Here is a 20,487-nt window from a genome sequence, read left to right as displayed (position 1 = left end):
TCCCTACGGGCTTGTTGCTGCTCGTGCTGCCCAAGGGAGGAGAAAACCCCAGAGCTTCTCTCCAGAGTACGCCTGACGGTGACAACAGTGATTATGTGACAATGACAGGGCCCGTTGCTCCGCTCTACCCACATGCCACGCTCGTGCTAAATGCTCCTCATGCAGGACTGCGCATGCCCACATCCTCATGAGACAGCCATTATTATACACACTGTATAGACCAGGAGACAGAAGCTCAGAGCAGCTGAATGACTCGTTCAAAGTCACACAGCAAGAGAATGGCAGGGTCGGAGTCTTGGAGATTGCTGACCCCAGTTTGGGATGAGGTCCCAGGGAGCGTAATTGCCTTTGAGGACCTTCCCTCCCCGCAAAGTCTGATTTCCCTTAAAGATTCATTTTTTTCCCAGCTCCGCATACAGGCCCCTATTCCTTTGGCAGATGGGGCTTTGGAAGACCTTCAGCGTGAAATGAGCCCCACCCCACTTTGGCTACTCTTTGTGATCACTAGGAGGAGAAATGCTGGGCTCATTTGGTGACGTGGCTTCTGTTGAGCCTTGGAGAAAAATCACCTGTGGGTCCTTTCTGAGAGGACTGGACATCCTCCCTGTCAGTCACTGGCACACAAGTAGGTCCTCACACCGGCACCAGGAGCCCACGAGACAAGACTTGGATCAATGGGAGAGAGAATGCTCGGCTCTCTCATCCTCACCGTCTCAGGTCATGATTAAGGAGGGTGAATGTTTGTGCCTGTGCTGAGCTAACCGCTCCCGTCCCATGGAGGCTGGCAGCAGCCAGGATGGAACCGGGCCTGTCCTAGAGAGCAGGCCACGTCTCGCCGGTTATACTCGGCACTTACATCCTGAGGGTTATTCCTGGCCCTTTGGCAATAGCTCACATCAGTGCCCCAGTTTTGTCCTGAGAATTAAATATATAGCCAGAGTGATTGAGAAATAGTAAAGCTCCGTGGCCCCGCCCCATAGAGGGTGGAGACAGGTGGGAATAATGGAGAGGGCCCCAAGGGGAGGAGGAATCTTAGGGAGTCTGAGAATCCCAGCGGCCCTCTTCCCAGGGTGATGCCCGCCCACTGAGATCCCGGCACAGGCGAGGGGATGGTCCCCTCTGCATGTCCAAATAAAAACTCTGGCCTTCAAAGAAGACAAGGGGCTCTGCAACCTCCCCCAGACTATTTATTAGTGCAAGGGCCCCTGCCCCTGCTCAGGCCCTTTCTGCTTTTGCCAGGATCAAAGAGGGGGACCTTGGCAATGGGTCCAGGCCACTGCCGCTGGCTCTGGGGCACTGAAGGCAGTGGCCAGGCGGGAGAAGGGTTGCTGGCATTTTGACTTGGAGACAGAGAAGGCTCTGCTTGTTGAATGGCTATAGCACCGGGGGCCACCCTGTTAGAAGGCAGCCTGCGTCCGCATGGCTGAGGGACAGCAAGGAAGGCATGTGCACTCCCCACACCGCCCCAGGGCCCATGCCCAGCGTCCAGCAGGAGGCACCGCTACCCCTCTCACCTCGGATGGTGAGTGTGCTGGTGGAGGTCTTGCTGGGCGTGCCCGCGTCACTGGCCACCACCCGCAGCTGGTACTCAGCGATGCGCTCGCGGTCCAGCTCGGTGGTGGTGACCACCACGCCGCTGCTGCTGTTGATGCGGAAGTCCATACGGGGTATGCCCACTTGCATGCGGTAGGACACCAGCCCATTCAGGCCCTCGTCCAGGTCGATGGCCACCACCTGAGGGAGAGGAGCGGCTGCGTGAGGAATAGGGACACATGGCCTGACCCTTCTCTCCTGAGAAGTGTCCCCTACTCCCCCCCTTCCCACTGACCCATGCTCAGCTCCAGCCGGAAACATCTGCTCCCCTTGGAGTCTCCAGCCCAGCTACTGTCCCCAGTGCATCCTGTCCTCTAAAGGGGCAGCATGTCAGAGCTGAGAGGTGTCCAGATGCACCAAGTGGGGCCAGGGGTGAGGTGCAGAAGAGATGTTTGAGAAGAAGAATTCAGGTCCCTACAACTGTCCCCTCAGAACCCTGCTTTCCATGTTAGGAAGCCCTCCCAGATTTACCCAAGCTGGCTCCGGCCCTCTAAACCCCGCAGTGTGACAGCCTCCCCTCTCCTTCCAGCCCTCAGGACACTGGCCTGGAGCAGTTGTTACAGCTCACACCCCTTGATCTTGTGGAGCTCAACTACCGAGAATGCTCAATTATCAGGATTCCCTCCACTGCTTTGTTTTGATTTGTAAGACAACACAAATAAGATGATATCAAGGATATATCTTTTTAAAAGTCACGGAGAGGATTTGATTATTGTTTTTTAAAAAGCCATGGAGGCCACGTGCAGGCAAGCCTCCTCACAAATCCCTACGCTCTTCCCGTCGGCACGTCCAGTCCTGATGGGAGAGATTCTGACTCGAGACCCTGATTGTGTTGAAAGTTTTACAGAAGAGGGTTCAAGACATTTGAAAAAAATGTATAATGAGAGTTGAAATAAGAGCTTTGCATCAAGCCAAGACTCTCAGGATTGAAAGGCAATGCCAAGGTCATCTGGGCTAATTCATATCTAGCAAGCTGGACAAAGAGTGTCCACGTTCAGCTTGAATGCTTTACTGGATCAGGGGCTCACGATTTCTAATTTCTCTGCACACAGCTCTAGTCCTTGGAGAAAGTTCTTCTGCACATCCAGCAGAAATCAGTATTGGTCAAGGTCCTAGCGGGGACCGGGAAACCTCAGAGCTCAAGTCAAAACTCTCTTCTTGGCTCTGAAGACAGTTGGCAAGATAAACGCTCCCAGATCCTTCAATCATCTTCTCATGATTTTGAGCCAGTTCTTCTGTGAACTCAGAAGTTGTGCTGGTGGCACTTCCTTTCTGTGCTGTCTGTGAGCTCCCCGAGAACCCATTCTGAGGCCTCATTCCCTCTCTCACTCCCCACCTCTCCTATTTGGGGACTCCTCAGGGACTGGCTGCTGTTCCCTGGATCTCCGCTCCCCCTGCTGGAGGTTTGAGGAAAATATTCTGCAGGAGGGACTGCTCCCTGGAACCGGTCAAAGAACACGTTTCACCAACTTTTACAGATAAAGAAACTGAGGCACAGGGGGCCTGCAGGGCGTCACCAAACTTACTACTCTGGCATGCTGACAAACAACTTGTCTAGGCACCCACGCCACTTGCTGGTTAGTGAGGACGAGGTGAGGGAGACAGACAGCAGGAACCCAGGCCGGGAAAGGAAAGCTCACCTGGTAGACGGAGACCCCTGCAAGGGTGCCTTCCAGCACCTCGGCCACGAAAGGCAAGTTCTGAAAGATGGGGTCGTTGTCATTGAGGTCCAAGAGATTCACAAACACGGTGGCACTGCTGGTGGCTTTCAGAGGGGGCCTGCCGCCTGGGATGGGCGAGGGGACAGAGAGATGGAGCGAGGAGAGGGAAAAAGGGGTGTAGGAGAAAAGGGGCCAGGGAGAAGATGAGTGGGGACAGGGGCAGGTCAAGTGACCCTCCACCCCAGTGGCCCCTCCAGGGAGCAGCCTGGGCCTTGCACACCCTAGCCCCCGCCACCCCCCCACTCCTGAGGGTGCTCCGGGGGTGGGGTGACAACTGGGAGAGGGTATTACTGCTCTCAGTCTTTAAGACACAGCCTTCCTGGGGGGGCCCAGAACCCCCGGAGGACAAGCTACCAGGGAGGCGTCAGGGTCCCCATCCCCGGGGTGGGGGCTGTGGGGGCACGGAGGGCACGTACAGTCTGTGACAGAGATGATGATTTTGCGCATGAGCTCCGCCTCGTGGGGGTCGGGGTTCTCCCGGTCCAGCATGACGTGGGTGGTGCGGATTTTGCCTGTGGTGCTGTTGATGCGGTAGAACTTGTTGGGTGGATGGATGCTGTACACCAGGGTGCCGTTCTCCCCCAGGTCCGGGTCCACGGCAGCCACCTGACCAGGAGGGAGGGGACCAATCCTCCACTGAGCCCTGCCCAGGGGGGCGTCTCTGCATCCAGGCTGCATGCCCGGGTTGTGTGAGCTCACGCGTCAGTCCCGGGTTCCCCACTCACACCCAGGAAGTGGGCCTCCCTCCTGGCTCCAGCAGGGAGGTCTCATGGGGATCGAGAGGCGGGAAGGTCAGAAGATGAACCAGCAGTGGAAGCCCCGGCTCCTTGGCTTCTTTATCCACTCAGTTTTGACCTTAGGTAAGTCCCTTCCCCACTTAAGCCGCAGCCTCCTGATCTTAAAAAGCAACACCTAGCACATACCAGCATATAGGAGGCTCCTTCTCCACGTACTATGTCAAGAGCCTTATGAGGTAGATGCCTGTAATGACGCCCATTTCACAGATAGGGTCAGCAAGGCTCCCAAAGTCTCCTAGCCAGGAAGTGGCTCTGGGTCCCGTACCAGCAGGCAATACTGCCAACATGTCTTAGAGTCTTTCCTTTCCACACACGAGGGGTAACATACTCGCAAGCTTCAGGGAGAGCAGGGGGGCCCCAGTAGGTCCATGACCAAGGAATTCTTCAGGGTGTGGCTGGGAAGGGCTGGGGAGTCTGAACCCTTGGCTGAGCTTTTGGAAGGATTTGAAACCCTGGATTTTGGGAACTGGCTTCCTCATCAAAGCCTCTCTTCCTCTGGAGCGTTTGCTTGTGAGGTGATTTGAAAAGAATTAGGCCTCTGTGACACCACGGATGACAAGCATCGGCAGGGAGCCGTGGACAAGCACCCGGTTTGCAGGGTGGGTCCTAGCGCATGGAGACAGTCATGGGCCTGGGGGAGGGGTGGCTGCAGGAGTAAGCCGTTTCCCTGTGGGGGAACGACATTCCCAGGAGGTGCAGGGTCTCAGGATAGGGGCCTCAGACACTGGCTCCTTTAACTTGTATCCCCACTCTGTGAACGGATCAACCTCAGTGCTGTCCTAACCCAGGGCCACAAACCTCACAGCTGTTCTCTCCCAGGTCTCTGTGCCCGCCCAGCCCCTGCTCTGGTGAGAACTTCTCTAGCTGTTTATCTCCCATGAGGGGAAAGCAGAACTCAGAGAGGCCAGACTCAAGGTCACACAACAGCAGCCTTGGGGCCGACCCAGCTCCCACGCTGCAGGCCCCCTCGGGCCCCAGGACAGCAGGGGCACCCACCCCTCAGTGGTCCTCCCGCCTGTGCTGCAGGGGCCACTGTAGCCCTAGAGGTGGACAAGGCCAGCGTAGGGGGGTGACTGCAGTCCCCGGGGTCACATCAGGACAGTATCATTCCTCACTGCAGGGCACTTGGGGATGACAGCCCGGCCCCGTCAGCTCCTTTATCTTACTTGATGTGGGGCCTTTTGTGCTTTGGCAGCAGAATCTGTCCGTCCTCTGGCTTAATCCCCAGCAAGGTGTCTCTGGGGTCAGCAGACCAGAACAGACAGATGGGCCACTGTGGCCAAGGGCTCCCATTGGCCCCTGGGCCCCAGGAGGCCAGTGGGAGAGGCTGAAGCGGGTGCTGAACCCTGAGTTACTCCAGGACCCAACTGCTTCAGACAGTGGGACGCAGCCCTGCTCCCACCCCAGACTGCTCAGCCCACCCCCTCACTTCCCAGCCTTGCTGCGCCAAAAGGTGGGGTGGGGGCAGCCTTGCAGGCCCGAGGACCCCTCATTGTGCTGTGAGCATGCTGCCTCAGTTTCCCTAGCCTCTATAATGGGGATGCAATCACTCCCTGTATTGACGACAGGGAACAGGGCTCGTAGGCACCCCAGGCGTCGTTTCAGCCAGGCAAAGTCATCCCGCTGATGGACAAAAGAGACCAGCAAGCCCTGCATTTCTCTAACATTCTCTCTCCAGTTACATAGTTCTTATCCGCATTGATCTGGGTAGGGAAACTGAGATAGAAGGCAGTTACACAACCTGTTCCGGACCAACAGCCTGTTGCTGAATACACTGGGATCAAGGTCACATGGGGTGGGGGCTTTTCCTATCGTCTCCCCCTCCCCACCTGAGTGTCTGAGGGCGCCTGGCGTAGCTGCTTCTGAATGACACTAGGAGTGGGTGGGCACTGATACCTGGTCTCTTGGCCCACTCACTGGTCGTGGGTGGGCTGGGGGCACAGGGGAGGGCAGGGGGCTGGACCCCTGTGGACTCCTTGCCGGCGACTGTGTAGCCTCCCACCGCTTTCCTCTCATTTATTTCCCATTTCACGCTCGTCATTTTTCTCTTGGCCTGACGGGACTAATTCTCTCCCTCTCCCCTCTCCTTTATTTTGCTGGAGGGCTTTGAAAGGCTCTAAATCAATGCCCATCAGTCAGGTCCTTGAAGCAGGCTGCGGGAAGGAGCTAGGACAGAGAGTGGAGCCACTTGCAGACAGAGAACAGTCGCTCTGGAAGCTCACGCCGATGCAGCAGACGCCTTCAGTGCACACAGACACCTGCGCACACAGACGCACAAGGCTGGCCAAGGCCGAGTGTGCTTGAACGCGGGCACACACTCGTCTGCACACCAGCTCTGAAAAATTACTGGTATCTCCCCGTGCCTCGGATTCCAGGGGTTGGGGCCAGAGGGGCCCTTGGGAGAGTCCCAGGTCATATGCTCTAGGCTCCCTCTAACAGGAAGACCCAACCTGACCTGGCATTGCTGGGGGGCCAGGTAGGCTGGGGAAGAAAGGTAAATAAGTACTTCAACAACCTTCATTAGCAAATATTTTGAATACTTACAATGTGCCTGGCACTGTGCGAAGCATAGGGGTTCAGTGGTGAACAAGGGAGGCAGATGATAGTGACAAAAGCTGTCATTTTTCAACCCCTCACTGTGTGCCAGTGTACTTTGTGTATTTTGGCTCATTAAGTACAAACCACAATCTTTTCAGGTGGGGACTCTAATAATCCCCATTTTTCTAGATGAGACACTTGGAGCACAGAGAGCTTAAGTAACTTGCCCAGAGTCACACAGCTGGTAAGTGGTATGGCTAGGAGCAGAGCTTAGACATTTTGGTATCAGAAGCTGCCCATTGAATCACTAAGCTACCACTGCCTCTTAATAAGCAAGGAACCTAACAAGGTGGTGGGACCAGCTCTGAAAGAAACAGAGTCAGGAGAGGGGTGCAGCTGCTTAAGGCAGGGCAGTTACGGAGTACTTCTCTTTGGAGGTGGCATTTTAAGTTGGGACAGAGGGAGGAGAATGAGCCAGCCATGGGAAAAGCAGGTCTGAGGGAGCAGAGGAAGAAGAGCACTTTGGGGGTTGGGGAGGAAGAGCTTGTGTAGAGGCTCCGAGGTGGGAGTTTAGTGGGTTCAGGAAACCGAAAGGCCAGTGTGTGTGTTGGGGAGAGGGGTGTGGTGGGTGCGAGAAGGGTGGTCGGAGATGAGTCAGGAGGTGGGTCACCCTCCCCCTGGATGTCACCTCTGGGTCAGCTGTTCCCTGCACTGCAGCCTTCTTTCCTCACACCTTCGCCACAGCCTTTACCTTATCCTGGGCCATTGTGAGGCCTTAGAAAGCCCCAGGGGGCCCTGGCGATAATATTAAAACAAACCCACATATGTATGCATGCATGCATTTCATGGCTGTAAAATTTGAAAGAATTTTTATGACTACGCCTTTTGAAATTATTTTGCTATGACAAGCTCAATTACTGTATAGGCTCCTTGACTTCTGTTTTCCTGGCAATCATCACACATAATTGTAAATTCCGGAGCATTCTGAAAAATTCTCAAGAAGTCGAGAAAATCTAACCTACAGTTTGTCCTCAAACGTAATGACATTTTTACAAAGACTAAATTTCATACTTACTAATGCCACAATATACTTGGTAGCTGTTTACTATAACAAGTTTTCATGTTGATGTTGCCCTTTTCTTTTTGAGCTTCTGAGTCATTTTTTTTTTTTTTTCAGGTCTCAGACACTACTATAGGTCACTGAAAAGCCTGACAGCCCCAACCCTGTGGCGGCCCCAGGCTGAGGGAGGAACGGCCATGTCCACTCTGTACTGAACGGTGGGCTCACACGTCTGTGTCCCTAGAGGTAAAGGGAGGGCAGATCCCATGGCCAGGTAGGTGTGGTAGGGACCCTGGCTTTTACACAGGGGAGATGAGACCAGTGGTGGGTTTGAGCATAAGAGTGACAGGAAGCCCTCTGACGGCAGAGCAGAAGCATTATTGCTTCCTGTACTCCTGAGACTGCTAAGCATGGGACCTGGCACACAGTAGGTGCTCACTGAAGGATTGTGGAGGTTTCCTGGAGAGGGAGGAGGAGGAGGTGCTGGGTAGCCGGCCCCTGTCCATACCTGCTTATGCCTCAGAAGGATGCGAGAAAAGGCTGGAGACCCAGCGAGGGCCACTGGGAACCAGACCTGGGAAATGCCCAAGGCTGAATGCAGTCCCAGCCCAGCAGACCTCCTAGCTTTGTCCAGCAGGTGGACTCTTCAATAGCGTCACCCCTAGCTGGTGACCTGCGCAGCCACTTTCTCTCAGGAATACCTCACTTGCCCCTCAATTCCCTCTGGGAGGAACTTCCCAGACACATAAATCAAAGGTAAAAGATGACCAGACGGGTTTGGAGGTGGGCATCCAGCCCCAGCTCTTGGGGTCGCCAGCTGGGCTTGTCCTGGGCTAGAGCCCAAGTGCCCACGAGGTGGCAGCAGAGAGCATCCATGAGATCTGGAGCCTTAGCACATGGAAGTGGCTTGGGGTAATGGTTTCCAAATCTGACTCGGGGTTGGAAGGAATCCTCCCACTGGGGCTTTGAAAACCACCTACTCCAGATGCCTTGCTCCAGCCCTACTGGAATTTCGGGCAGGGGACCTGCCCACCAGTTGAGAACCATTCAGATCTTGAACACGTGGAAAGGAGGACAGGAAGGTGTGATGGCCAAGACCCCCACCTCCTTCCTTCTGGGTTGACATCCTGTCCCATCTAGACCCAGGTGGGCCATGTCACCACTCTCTGTGGTTGATGAGGGGTCAGACTGGAGAAGCTAGGTATCACCACCCCAAGATTGCTTGAGTTCAGGGTGGGGAGCCTTCCTGGAGAGCTGGATGTGAAAATACCATCCCTTCTCTCATCCCACTCGCATTCTCCAGTGTCTCAGGACCTGGGTCACCTGCCAGGGCACCCGTGAGCCAGAAGAGGGATAAGGGCTGGGCCAGGTGGTTTCAAAGTTGGAGTCGAGTTCTGGCACTACTTCTTACTAGCTTTGGGACCGTGGACAAAGCCCTCAAACTCTATGCCTCGTGTCCTACATAGTACAATGGGAGCGATGAGTCCATCTGCCACATTAGAGGACCACAAGGAGGAAGGAATTCATGAGAAGCCCCTAGCACAGCGCCGGGCACATCCCAGAACTTTAATAAATGGGTTGTCATGAACCGTTAGATGCATGCCCATCATAGGGCTTGCTGGGTGGCTGCGGGGCTGGACATTGGGGACCAACCTCCCCAAATGAGGCCAAATGGGGTACAAGTATGGGGGGAGAAGGCCTCACAAACGTGAATCCTGGAGCAGAGCAGATCAGTAGGGTGCACAACCTCGGTTTTCCACAGTTTCCCCAGGAAGCTGGTCTCCATTCTGGATACCCCCAGGCTTTGGCCATGTTTTCCCCTGCCTACCTTGAGTCACACCCCTGCACACAGCACTTGTATGTACACATGCAGCGTGCACAGGGGTTAATATAAACCTGGAACATCTCATGGCAGAAAATCTTTGGGTGAACTTCAAACCCCCTGCTGGGTCAGCCCTGGGGCCAGCTGACCCAGGCCAGTGGCTGCAGTGACAGAAGTGCTGAAGGAAAGGTGCTGAGGGCAGAGGTGAAGCTTATGCAATTTGAGGGAGAGACATGTGCCTTGCCAGGGGAGGGTGGGGGCTCTTCTAAGGGGGTGACCAGAGTCCTAGGTTTCAGGGCAAGTTTGGCTACAAGCTGAGCCAGCCCTACCACCCCTGGCACTGTCCCTTGGCCACCTGTGCTCCCTTTGACAAAGCCTGAAGCCCATCGTCCCTGAGGACTGGGTACAGGCTTTCCCCCAACTTCTGACTACCTTTCACCCTGTGAGAAGCTTCTGGAACTCTGCTCCAAGAGATGGCTCAGAGAAAACCATGACGTCCATGAGCCCCACAGGGGCAGGCCCAAGGGCGCACGTGGGGATGGCAGACACTCTTCGAAGGGAAACCTGGCAGTTCTGCTGTCCCAGCATCACTTACCGTGGTCACGTCCGAGTCTGGAGGGGTCATCTCCACCAGGTTGATGTAATAGGGAGCATCCTTCCAGGTGGGGTGGTTGTCGTTGATGTCCAGCAGGGTGATGTTGACCTGTGAAGCCACAGGGGTGGTGTGGGCAGGGCCCATGAGGGGGACACACTCAGATGCCTACGGGGCATCTTGGCATTAATTGCACAGCTCCACCTGCGTTGGGGGCTTTGGGGCAGGGCCTGGGTTTTCAAGGACAGAGAGTTTAGGTGGTGTCCCATCAGGTGGTCGAGGAGCAGATGAGGTGGCCCCTGAAATCCTTCCTGGGACCTGGGACTTGTCCCACCCACCCTGAGTCTTGGCTGAAGGTAACTGACAGGGTGGGGGAGGTTTAGGGTGAGATCTGATAGAATCCCTTAAGCTTCCCAGGCAGTCTCAGCTATAAGCCAGGCTTTCCCTGTTCCCCTGTCACTAGGTATATAATTTATAGAGCTCTGAATCCTAGTAGCAGGGGTCTCTTGCGACTGAATAGGGCACTGGGGATTTTTCTGCCAAATCCCTGGCCAAGCAGTGCCAACCCCGCCCGTCTGGCTGGGCAAGGCTGGGGGAAGCTGCTGTGGGTCGGGTGAGGGTGATGGGGAGAGGGCAGGAGAGGGGTCCCGAGGGAGAGCCAAAGAAAGAGACTGAAGATCAAGCAGGGGAGGTGGCTGGAGTGACCTGTCAGCTGGTCCTCCTGCTTCCTGTCCCACAAAGGAGAGGAAGTTCACGCTTATTGCTTCTCGCTTCCCCCTTTCTCTTCTGCAGTTAGGGGCTCCGTCAGGATCCTCAAACAGCCTTCCTCTTGCTTCCTACTCTCTGAGGCACCTTGGTGACATGATGAGGCCTTGGATGGGGCCTCTGGGCCTTTGTGGGCCCTGCTTGCGCGTACTAGGCAAACGCAGGCATCATTCCTCAGCACCACAGGTGGGCTGGGTGGTGACGAGACCCCGGCACCCTCCAAGGGCCCTGCTTCCTGCTCTGAGCCATTCTTCCTGGCAGGAATACCTGGGAGGGGCCCGTGGGTCTCATGCCTTCTCCTATCTTCCCAGCTGGTCTTTTGGGGGCAGAGGAGAATATCTGTGCTCCCCCTGAGTGCCCCCATGTCCCAGGTGGGAATGCCTTCCTTCCCGTAGCGAGGGTAGCCCCAGCACTGACACTGAGTCGGCACCTGCCCTCTCACCCACCCCCACAATGCCTCAGCCGCCTCAGGACAAAGTGCCCAGGTGCAGCCTGGACAGCACAGGGGGAGCTGGAGGGCACGGGAGGGGCGGGCACTCACAGTGGCAATGCCCGTCTTCTGGTTGTGGCCCACACCCCCATCCACTGCTCGGACGATGAGGATGTACTCAGCCTTGGTCTCACGGTCAAGCAGAGTCGAGGTGGTGATTTCACCTGCAGGAGACAGGGGTGCATGGGAGAGGGTGTGGGTGGGCCAGGGAGAGATCAGGGAAGGAGCAAAGAGCAAGGGAAGGAGGAAGAGAGAGTGAGGGCACGAAGGAGCAATGCTGGCAAAACCAAATGATCTGGTGTGTGCGCACTTGAGCGCGTGTGTCCTGGTGGGGTGAGATGCGGCTCACGGAGGGAGGGGAGAGCACCCAGGCCTGGGGACTGGAACCCCAGAGCTGGGCAGTATAACCCCAGGAGGAGGAAGTATTTTTGGATGTGGGAAAATCAAGGCCAATGACGGGATTGGTGGCTGGAAAACAGGGCAAGAGGGCCATGAGGCTTCAAGGTCAGACACTAAGGACCTTTCATTTAGACTGTTGACATGATCTTACTAGTTTTACCACTTGGAACTAGTTACTTAAAATCTGTGTGCCTCGGTTTCCTCATCTGGTCAAAAGGGAACAATAATAGGATCTACCTTATATGGCCATTGTGGGATTAATTTCGTTACCATGGAAAGCTTAGACCCGTGTTTGGCACTGTTTATTCCTATTGTCATAGAAATCCAGTGACTGGACAGAAAGCTACCAACGTTCATACATGTTCCTACTTGTGACTCATTACTAGACAGTCCAACCTATAGTGCACTGAGAACTAACAGTTATAAAAGAATTTCCTTAATTACATGAGTAACATAATTATGTCGAAATTTTTTAGTGCATAAATAAGTTATTCTATTAAATATAAGCCATTAAAACAGACCACAAATTTGTCAGCCTGTGTTTGGCTTTTCTTTGTTTTTTGTTATAACAAAAATATGGCAGTAACCATGGCAGTGGTACGCTGGCAAATGCTTGACACCCAGCTCATCAAAAGGCCTAAGTATTCCCACAAGGGCCCACTTTAAACTATTAACTTGGATGGGCTTGAACATGGAGTTGGCAAGCGGCATATACAAGTAGCTCCTATGAGCAGCTGTAAGCCAGTACCAGCCAGCTTCAGCACAGGACGGTCGCCGGGCCATTGAACCATCTCACATGGGCCACAGGAACGAGGCTAGGCTTTGAGGACCGTGAGACCCAGATTTGAATTCTGATTATGGCCCTTTCCAGATGCTTGGCCTTGGGAAAGTTACGTAATTTCTTTAAGCCTCAGTTTTCTCATCTGTAAGATGGACATTACTACACCTTTGAATCAGAGCTGTCGTGAGGATTAACTAATTATAGGTGAAGCTCCCGACGCTCAGAAAATGCTTGTTTTCTTCCAATGGACAGTGAGAGTTCTCCAAGGGTAGGAACTGTGTGCTAGCCATCTTTTTATCCCCATTGCCTGAGCTGTGTGACCTGGGGCACGTTACTTGGTTTATTCTACTATGAAACACGGGAGCTGGGCTAGATGGTCGCCAGTACCCTTTCCACCGTCACATTTCCCTCCTTGGCACACTGGCCTGTCCTCTGGCCTGTGCAGGGCTGAGAAAGGAACTGAGGGTGGGTGTTAGGGCAGCAAAGGGGCTAAGGCCTGGAATGAAAGACGGCAAAGGGCTGCCCGCTGAGCCATGCTCCTTGCTGGGGTGGTGTCGATTAATTGGCAGGGCGAGGAAGAAATAAATCTCTAAAAAGTTGTAAACGTGAACTTGTCGGCGTGATAGATGGCTCTTCCTGTCTGGGAAATTAGATCCAATTAAGGCCACCTTTGGTGGAGCAGCCCTGGCTAATTTGACCGAGGAGCTCAGAGGAAAACGCTTACACCTTCGGCGCTGAAGGAGCCGTGTTAAGGCAGCAAGAAAATGTCTGTGTCATCATGAGAGGCCCCGGGGTGGAGATCGGGTCCCGGACTGGGGGGGCAGGGTGGAGTACTGAAAGGTCAGTGTGCCTGCTGCTATATCTGGTTGGAGGCACGAGGCTCTAACATGGCTTTCTATAATGTAGCATTTCAAGTATTTCAAGTCTGGGCTCTGGAGTTGGAAGGTCAGGCTCTGTGAGTCCTCAGTCACGTTGCTTAATATCTCCTCTGCCTCAGTTTCCTCATCTGGAAAACAGGGACAATGCTCACAACTGCTTCAGGAATGGCGAAGGGAGTGAAATGGGATGATGCTGGTGAGAGCACTCAGAAGCGTGCTGAGCTCATGGTTAATGCTAATTAACGAGATTACTGAGTCCTCTGGAAACCTGGGCGCACTGAGGGTGGATGCTCCTGAGAGCAGGGAGTAAGGTCCCCCTTTGTCAGAGGTAGTAAGAGAGGCTCAGGATGGTCCTGGATGTGTTCAGTCTTTGTACACATCGGCACCAGCCATGTGCTTCCCAGGCTCCTAGGAAAAGCGGATGAAAGGGATTGAAGGTAGAGACTACGGCCAGCGAGACGTGGATGACAGGAAGACAGTGCCCCGCTGGCTCTTGATCATCTGTGACAAGGATGGCCAGTGTCCACCGAAGATTCCTGCTCCCTTCCCGGGATAGAAATGATTGCTGCAAAGTGACTGCTCGGCCAGGGATGGTGTTCCCCAGCCTCCCTTACATCTAGGCAGGGCCCCTACTTGGTTCTGGCCAATGGGATGTGGGCACAAGTGACGTATGTCCCAGGCCGGGCCCATAGACATCTCTTATACAATACTCCATGCTCTCTTTTTCCTTTGGCAGTGACCTTGGAGCCACAACATGGAAGGGGCCTGGGGCCCAGAATCACCACATGGAAGGCTGTCCACTGAACACATCACTGGGCTGCTGGGTGAGTTAGAATTGTGTTCTATTGTGCTGAGCCCCTGAGATTTCGGGGTTTGCCTCGTTAGCATCTGTAGTTCCCTTACCTAATATAGAAATGGGGTTCCCTGCATGCCCACTAAGCACGTGAGGGCAGGGTGAGGTCTTATTCCATCCCGTATCCTGGCACCTAGCACAGGGCAGGTATCCACTGAGAGCTGAATAAATCTATGAATGAATGTCCAGGGCCTTCATGTTCCTTCCCAGCTTCTGGCTGAAAAGCTTTAAGTGTCTTGTTGTTTTCCTTCTGCCCCTCTTCCCTCCCAGCTTCAAGAAGAAAAGCAAGCTGGAGGGAGACACGTGGGAAAATGAAGAAGAAAGGAGAGTTAGATGGGCTGAGAGGGGAACGGGGGTGGGTGAAAAGGCCAAGGAGCATAATGACAATGACCTAACTTTGTGAACACTTCCTATGCGCCGGGGATCGCTCTAAGTGAGTCCCCTACAACGACACTGAATTCACCCAGCAGTCAGGTGGGGAAACCGAGGCACACACTGTGTTAGGAAGAGGAACCACGACTCAAGAATGGCGTTGGCAGCGGAGGGAGGGGGACACTTTGGATTGAAGAAAGGTGTCCCCGAAGAGTGGTGTTGGCCAGATGTTTGTAAAATTGAATACATTTTAAACAAAACAGGGTTTTTCACCATTGCAAGACATTTTTTAGTGGCTAAATTCATGTGATTTTTTTTACTCCTAAGATCAGTAGTCTCACTCAAATGACTATGTCAGGAATAAACCAAGTGCTCAAAGATGTGCAAGTGCTTCCTGTGAAAGGGAGGGGGCCCTGGCCCAGAGGCAGTGCTGGGCTGGGCGTGGAGCGCCAGCGGAGGTGAGGAGGGAGGCTCACCTGAGCGGGAGCTGATCCGAAACTGGGAGGAGCCCTCCAGGGAGTAGATGATGGATTCCTGGCCGTACTCCCGGGAGCCGTCCAGGTCCGTGGCGTTCAGGAACAGCACCGTGGCTCCTTCCGGGAGACAAGGGGGGGATGCGGGTGCTGCTCTACCTGGTCTCCCAGTCATAGGCCCTGGGAGTAGGGCTGGCACAGGCCCCAGGGGAAATGGATATCCCGCTGATCAACCCCCAGGAGGCAGAAAGTCTGCCGCAGGGGGGACCAGGAGGTGAGAGTGGGGTCATACGTGTGCTCCTATGGCTCACACCCTGGGCTGTGTGGGGACAAGCCTCCACGGGAGGGGGAGCCTGGAGCCTGGGATGGATGGGCTCTCCTTCCCCGTCCACTTCTGGCCCAACGTCAGGGAGCACAGCACTGCCTCTCCCCGAGCCCTCTCTGGCTGGTCACTAGAGTAAATACACTCAGATTGCCCAGCTTTGACGCTGAGGCAAAAAGACATGAAGCTCCCTATTAAATTATTCTATATTTATTATATCCAATTTCAGTCTTATTTTATCTTGTTCACAAGGGAAATTAATAAGGGTTTTTATTTTCTCTTTAATGTCTAGTGAAGGCCCCTACCTTCATTTCCATCTCTGTGGAATCCTGGGTCAGGGGATTGGCCTTTCCAGCTGCCCTGGCCAGACCCTGGGAGCAGCCTGTCCTGTAGCCGTGCCAGCCAGGGCTTTCAGCTCCCTCCTGCCGCCCGACTGCCAGCTCTGGCAGACAGGGGGGTTCAGTGTGTGGACGCCTGGAGTTACTCTATCCAGGCTGGAAGCTGGTGAGACCTCTGACAAGTGCCTGAACTTGTCTGAGTCTCACCGTTTTCCTCTGTTAGACGAGTCTAACTAGGAAGCCCATCTGTGGGGCTATGGGCGAGGATCCCGCAGATAAAGCACACCTGGCCAGGTAATTCTCACAGAACTGCAGACCGCGGTTACTACTGTGCTGGTGAATCAACAGTCCCTGGGGGTGGAAGGGGCCAGGTAGGGGGCTGTGGGACAGGTAGGTCATTCTGGCCCCTTCCAGGTAGCTGTGGGGCCTCCGAGCTGACTCTCAGTCCTGCCCCAAGCACGAGGACATGTGCGTGGCCCCCGACACACCCCTTTATCCAAGCACATTCAATTTGAAAGAGGATTAAGTGCCACGATGAAGTCTTCTCCTTGGCAGAATCTCTGGGGATGGTGAAAATGCAGGGGGCCGCTCTAGCAGTGACATTCTCCAGGGGGTGCCTCAGGCTGGGACAGGGTGGGATGGGCTGAGCACACCCTGAAAATCATCAGACACCAGGAAGGTACCTGGAGGCTCTCTTTAGAAGCTCTGTGCTGCCAGGGAAGGTCACCCCTGACTCCCGTTGACCTCGACTCCTCCAGCTGTCCCCTGACTGCAGCTGTTCCTGACTGTTCCAGCTGTCCCTGACTCCTCCAGCTGCTGAAGCAATTCCTGACATTTCCCCCACAGAATGTCCACTCTGGGTGTAAGGGTGAAGCTGCCAGCCTGTCCAGGGGACAGGACAAGTCCCCTGGATCCTGAGTATGGGGATTATGGCCCTGGGTGTGTGGGATGAGCCTTTCAGTCTTGTCATAGGAACACACGCCATTCTCCAAGGCCACCCCTTTAGCCATCCTGGCCCCTGGGACATTTCTCACAGCAATAATCTGCACACTCTTGTTGAACCAAGGGTGTTGAATTAATCACCAGTCATTATTCTCTTCCCTGCTAGACTGTAGCTGTAGGAGAGCAGGGACCAAGCACCTAGCAGAGCATCTGCACATAGTAGGTGCTCTGTAAGTAACTGTGGGCTGGCAGATAACTGGACATCTCCAGAGGCTCACGTCACTTTCATGGGAAACAGATAGGGAGGGCCGTGTACTTCATGTGCAAAGTGGGGTCTGTACACGGTCGGTGCCATGCCCGCTGGCTTCCTGACTTATACCCTCCCCTGTTTGGGCCGTACCTGCCATGATGTTCTCCACCACGGAGACGAAGTAGGCAGGCTTGCTGAAGGTGGGAGGGTTGTCATTCTCATCCTGGAAAGAAAAGAGAAAGATTGCAGGAGCCAGGGAGGCAGTGGGGGCTGGTCAGCTGTCCCAGGCTGGCACTAAGGGGAGGCTGGGCACAGCTGGCACTAAGGCTCTCTGGCTTATCTACAGTTCAAGGAGGCGAGACAGTCCTTGTGGGGGTCAGGAAGGGATGGTGAGAAATGGGGAGGTGGAGAAGTAAGGGAGCAGCTGGAACTGCGTACAGCTCCCAGCTCCCCTGGCGCTCCCTGTCAGTCTTCCAGCTGAGCTCCCAGCTTACTCCCATTCTCCCACTTTCAGCTCATCAGCCCCCATGCTGGGATGCCCACTCGGAACTTCTCTCCCAGCTCTGCCAAGATGTGGTGGAAGGATCTAGAAAGCCTCCTAGAAATGAAGGATGAAAAGAGCAGCCCAGCCCAGAAGATACTGAAGCATGCAGGCAGGGCTCAAGTGGTTTCCAGGCCTGAATTCCAGTCCCTCTGCACACATACAAGAACAAGACTCCTCCATCCCAAGGCTCCCGGTACACCCTGGCCCAGAACTCACTCCCTTCAGCTCGGAAGCAATCCCTCCTCTGTCCCCACCTCTCACCAGTGACCAGCTGATAGGACACCGGCCAGGGGCTGAGGGGCTGATCTGGGCAGGGTAGGGCCGAGGCGCAGGCTCTGCCTCCTCTGCTCTTCCAGACGCCATCTCCCTCCACTATTAGGGGAGTCTTTCCCACGCTTTAAGACTGTGGTCCTCATGGACTGCTTTTTGCAACCACTCAACAAGAATTCCTCTCTGCTCCCCTCTTGGAGGAAACCTGGCTGGCCCACCTGACCCAAGAACCCAGCACGGATGCAGGCTCCAAGGGTCTCATTTCCTCTGGCACTGGGAGCTCCTAAGGGGAAGCCGCCTGAAGTAAGCCCCTTTTGTTAGAGTCACTTCCGGCTGAACAAACGTGAAAATGAGGGAGGCACAATATGTGGCTGTCCACCCTTTGGGACTTTAGAGGACCCCATCCTGCCGGGATTGTGAGTCCCCAGAAAGGAACTCTCTTCTTCCCCAAGCGGCCCTGGGCTCTGGCCTGCGCACCAGCTCATGCTGACCTGTCCCTTTTCTCAGCCTCAGAGAACTGGCCATGGGAGGACTCGCCAGACATTCACGCCCCAACAGCATGCCTGGGTACCCCCCTGGTGCGGGCATGAGCACCCCACACGCGTGTCTATTTAAGCCTTCTGCTCGGCTGCACGAAACAGCGCTGAGAATGTCAGTGACAGAGCATGAGGCAGAAACTTATTAGCGGTGATATTTCCCCGGATCCTGGCGCTGCATTCGCTATTAGTTCTAATTCAGCGGCTCCCTCTACAAAAGCTTATTGTCCCCTAATGGGAAATCTACAAACCGAGTTTGACTTCTTTATTAAAAACCAACAAGCAGTGGATGAAAAGGAATCGCCTAGCCCCTCTCATCTGCCCGTCCTCCTTCAGGAGCCCTGTAGCTTTGATCTGCCTCTCCCTGCCCCCACCGGGTACAGTTAAGTGCTGCCATCAACTACTTCACCTCTGCTGGGCGTTTTTTTTGTTGTTGTTCAGAGAAAATCCCTTTCGTCACGGGAGGAGGCAGTTTAGATAAGTGACAGCTACTTAAAAATCACCCACGTGCAAAATCAAACCCACGGCGGTGACCTTTACAAGTGTGGTCGGTGCTCAGACACCAGTGACGACACCATCCAATGGCCCTGCTTGAGAGATGCTGTTCACTCACAACCAAGGTGGCATCTGTTTCTGGTGCCAGACCCTCCTGCTGCCAGGAAGCCAGGGCAGACCCGGAAGGGGCGTGGGGGCCCCTCCTGACTGGCATGATTGCTTTGAGGGAATACAGTCAATAATATTGTCATGAACTGCGTATGATGTCAGACGGGCACTAGACTTATCAGGGGGATCACTTTGTAAGTTGTATAAATGTCTAATCATTATGTTGTACACCTGAAACTTGTTTAATATTGTATGTCAGCTGTAATTGAAAAATGAATCAAGAAAAAAAAGAGATACCAGGACGTGGTCATGATCGGCAGGGAATGAATCCTAGTTTATTCAATCCTAGTTGAAACGCGATCACCCTTGGCGTTTCAAGGTGGGAGGTCGCAGGTGGAAGGCAGGCAAGTGTTTAGGCTTCTGTGATCCCCTCTCCTGATGTGCTAAGTATAGGCCCCCAGACTCTGCCCTTCCCTCTGCCGGACCTAGTTCCACATATCCTCAGCCTCCCAGGCCACCCCTCAGTCCTGCTCCCGTGTGCCCCCCTGCAGGGCTCCCCCCAAAGCATCACCCTAGACTTTCCCATCACAGCCAGTCCCATCCTGTGCCACAAGCAAGTCGGGTCCCCTGCCCAGAGAGGGACAGTCCCACCTGTGAGCTGGCCCTGCAGCCTCGGCCTCAGGTGGCGAGCACAAGGCTTGTTAGAGTCAGCTGTGGGGCAGCGCCCGAGGCTGTTGGCAAAGCCAGCCGGGACTGGAAGGTCATCGACAAGCCTGCTCTGGGCGAGGTGTTTTCCTGAGCATATGTCAAAGCACAGCATCGTCTACTCCCACAATCTGATCTAATCCTCTTGGAATCCGTAATGTGCTAACTCTTCCATCAACATGCGTTCATCCTCGCCTGCAGGCAGCAGCCTGTATGAGATGGAGGGGGTGGGCTTGTGTGCATGGCAGTGTTGGGAGGCCCTGGGGGGGCCCTGCTGGCCCGCTGTCGGAACCCCATCTCATCCCTGGGATCGCCGGGGAAGCGGCACGGGGCCAATGAACCAGTGTGGAGATGGATTCAGAGACTGAGCCCTTCAGACGCGGAAAGCACTAAGGGATGTGTGATATCATGTCAGACAAGCTGTGGTTGGTTTCAGGCCCCTTTAGCTCTTCAGAGGAACGGGAAAAGGAAGTGGAAAAGAAAAAGGGAGACAGAGAAAGAGAGACAGAAGAGAGAAGATGACCTTCCAGGAATGCCTTTGAACTTTACAGACTATAGCTGTAAATGAAGGAGTCCCATGGTATTTCCCTCCTGCTCTTGTTCCTTCTGTCCCAGCTCCTGATCCCCTGAGAGGGTGTCCTGAGGCCCCCAAATGAAGTTAGAGCAGGAAAGCCAGGCTCGTCTTGCACTCCAGGGCCCTGGACTTCCCCTGGCCAAGCTGGCAGAGGTTTGCTAGGACAGCCTTTGGGACCATCTGCCAGGTAATCCCTGAGCTGTGGGAGTAGCCAAGGACGTGGGGACACAGGGTTCAGGGAAGGTGCCTGACAGCCTGGGGAGCATTTA

The 20,487-nt window shown here is 54.5% G+C and overlaps 1 protein-coding gene across 1 annotated transcript in view; it reads right to left on the bottom strand.

Annotated features, from left to right (window-relative positions):
• CDH23 (cadherin related 23) overlaps window positions 1-20,487 on the bottom strand; it is a 394,835-nt gene that overhangs the window by 100,352 nt on the left and 273,996 nt on the right. Inside the window, 7 exon segments of the mRNA XM_033130003.1 lie at window positions 1,515-1,734; window positions 3,234-3,379; window positions 3,731-3,920; window positions 10,127-10,234; window positions 11,430-11,542; window positions 15,138-15,254; window positions 17,137-17,209. Of these exon segments, the coding sequence (XP_032985894.1) occupies window positions 1,515-1,734; window positions 3,234-3,379; window positions 3,731-3,920; window positions 10,127-10,234; window positions 11,430-11,542; window positions 15,138-15,254; window positions 17,137-17,209 (967 nt within the window).

Source organism: Rhinolophus ferrumequinum, chromosome 16, assembly GCF_004115265.2.
Source record: "Rhinolophus ferrumequinum isolate MPI-CBG mRhiFer1 chromosome 16, mRhiFer1_v1.p, whole genome shotgun sequence".
In the NCBI taxonomy this organism is placed as follows: domain Eukaryota; kingdom Metazoa; phylum Chordata; class Mammalia; order Chiroptera; family Rhinolophidae; genus Rhinolophus; species Rhinolophus ferrumequinum.
Note: the sequence above shows the minus strand (reverse complement) of the source record. Positions and strands in the feature narration are given on the sequence as shown.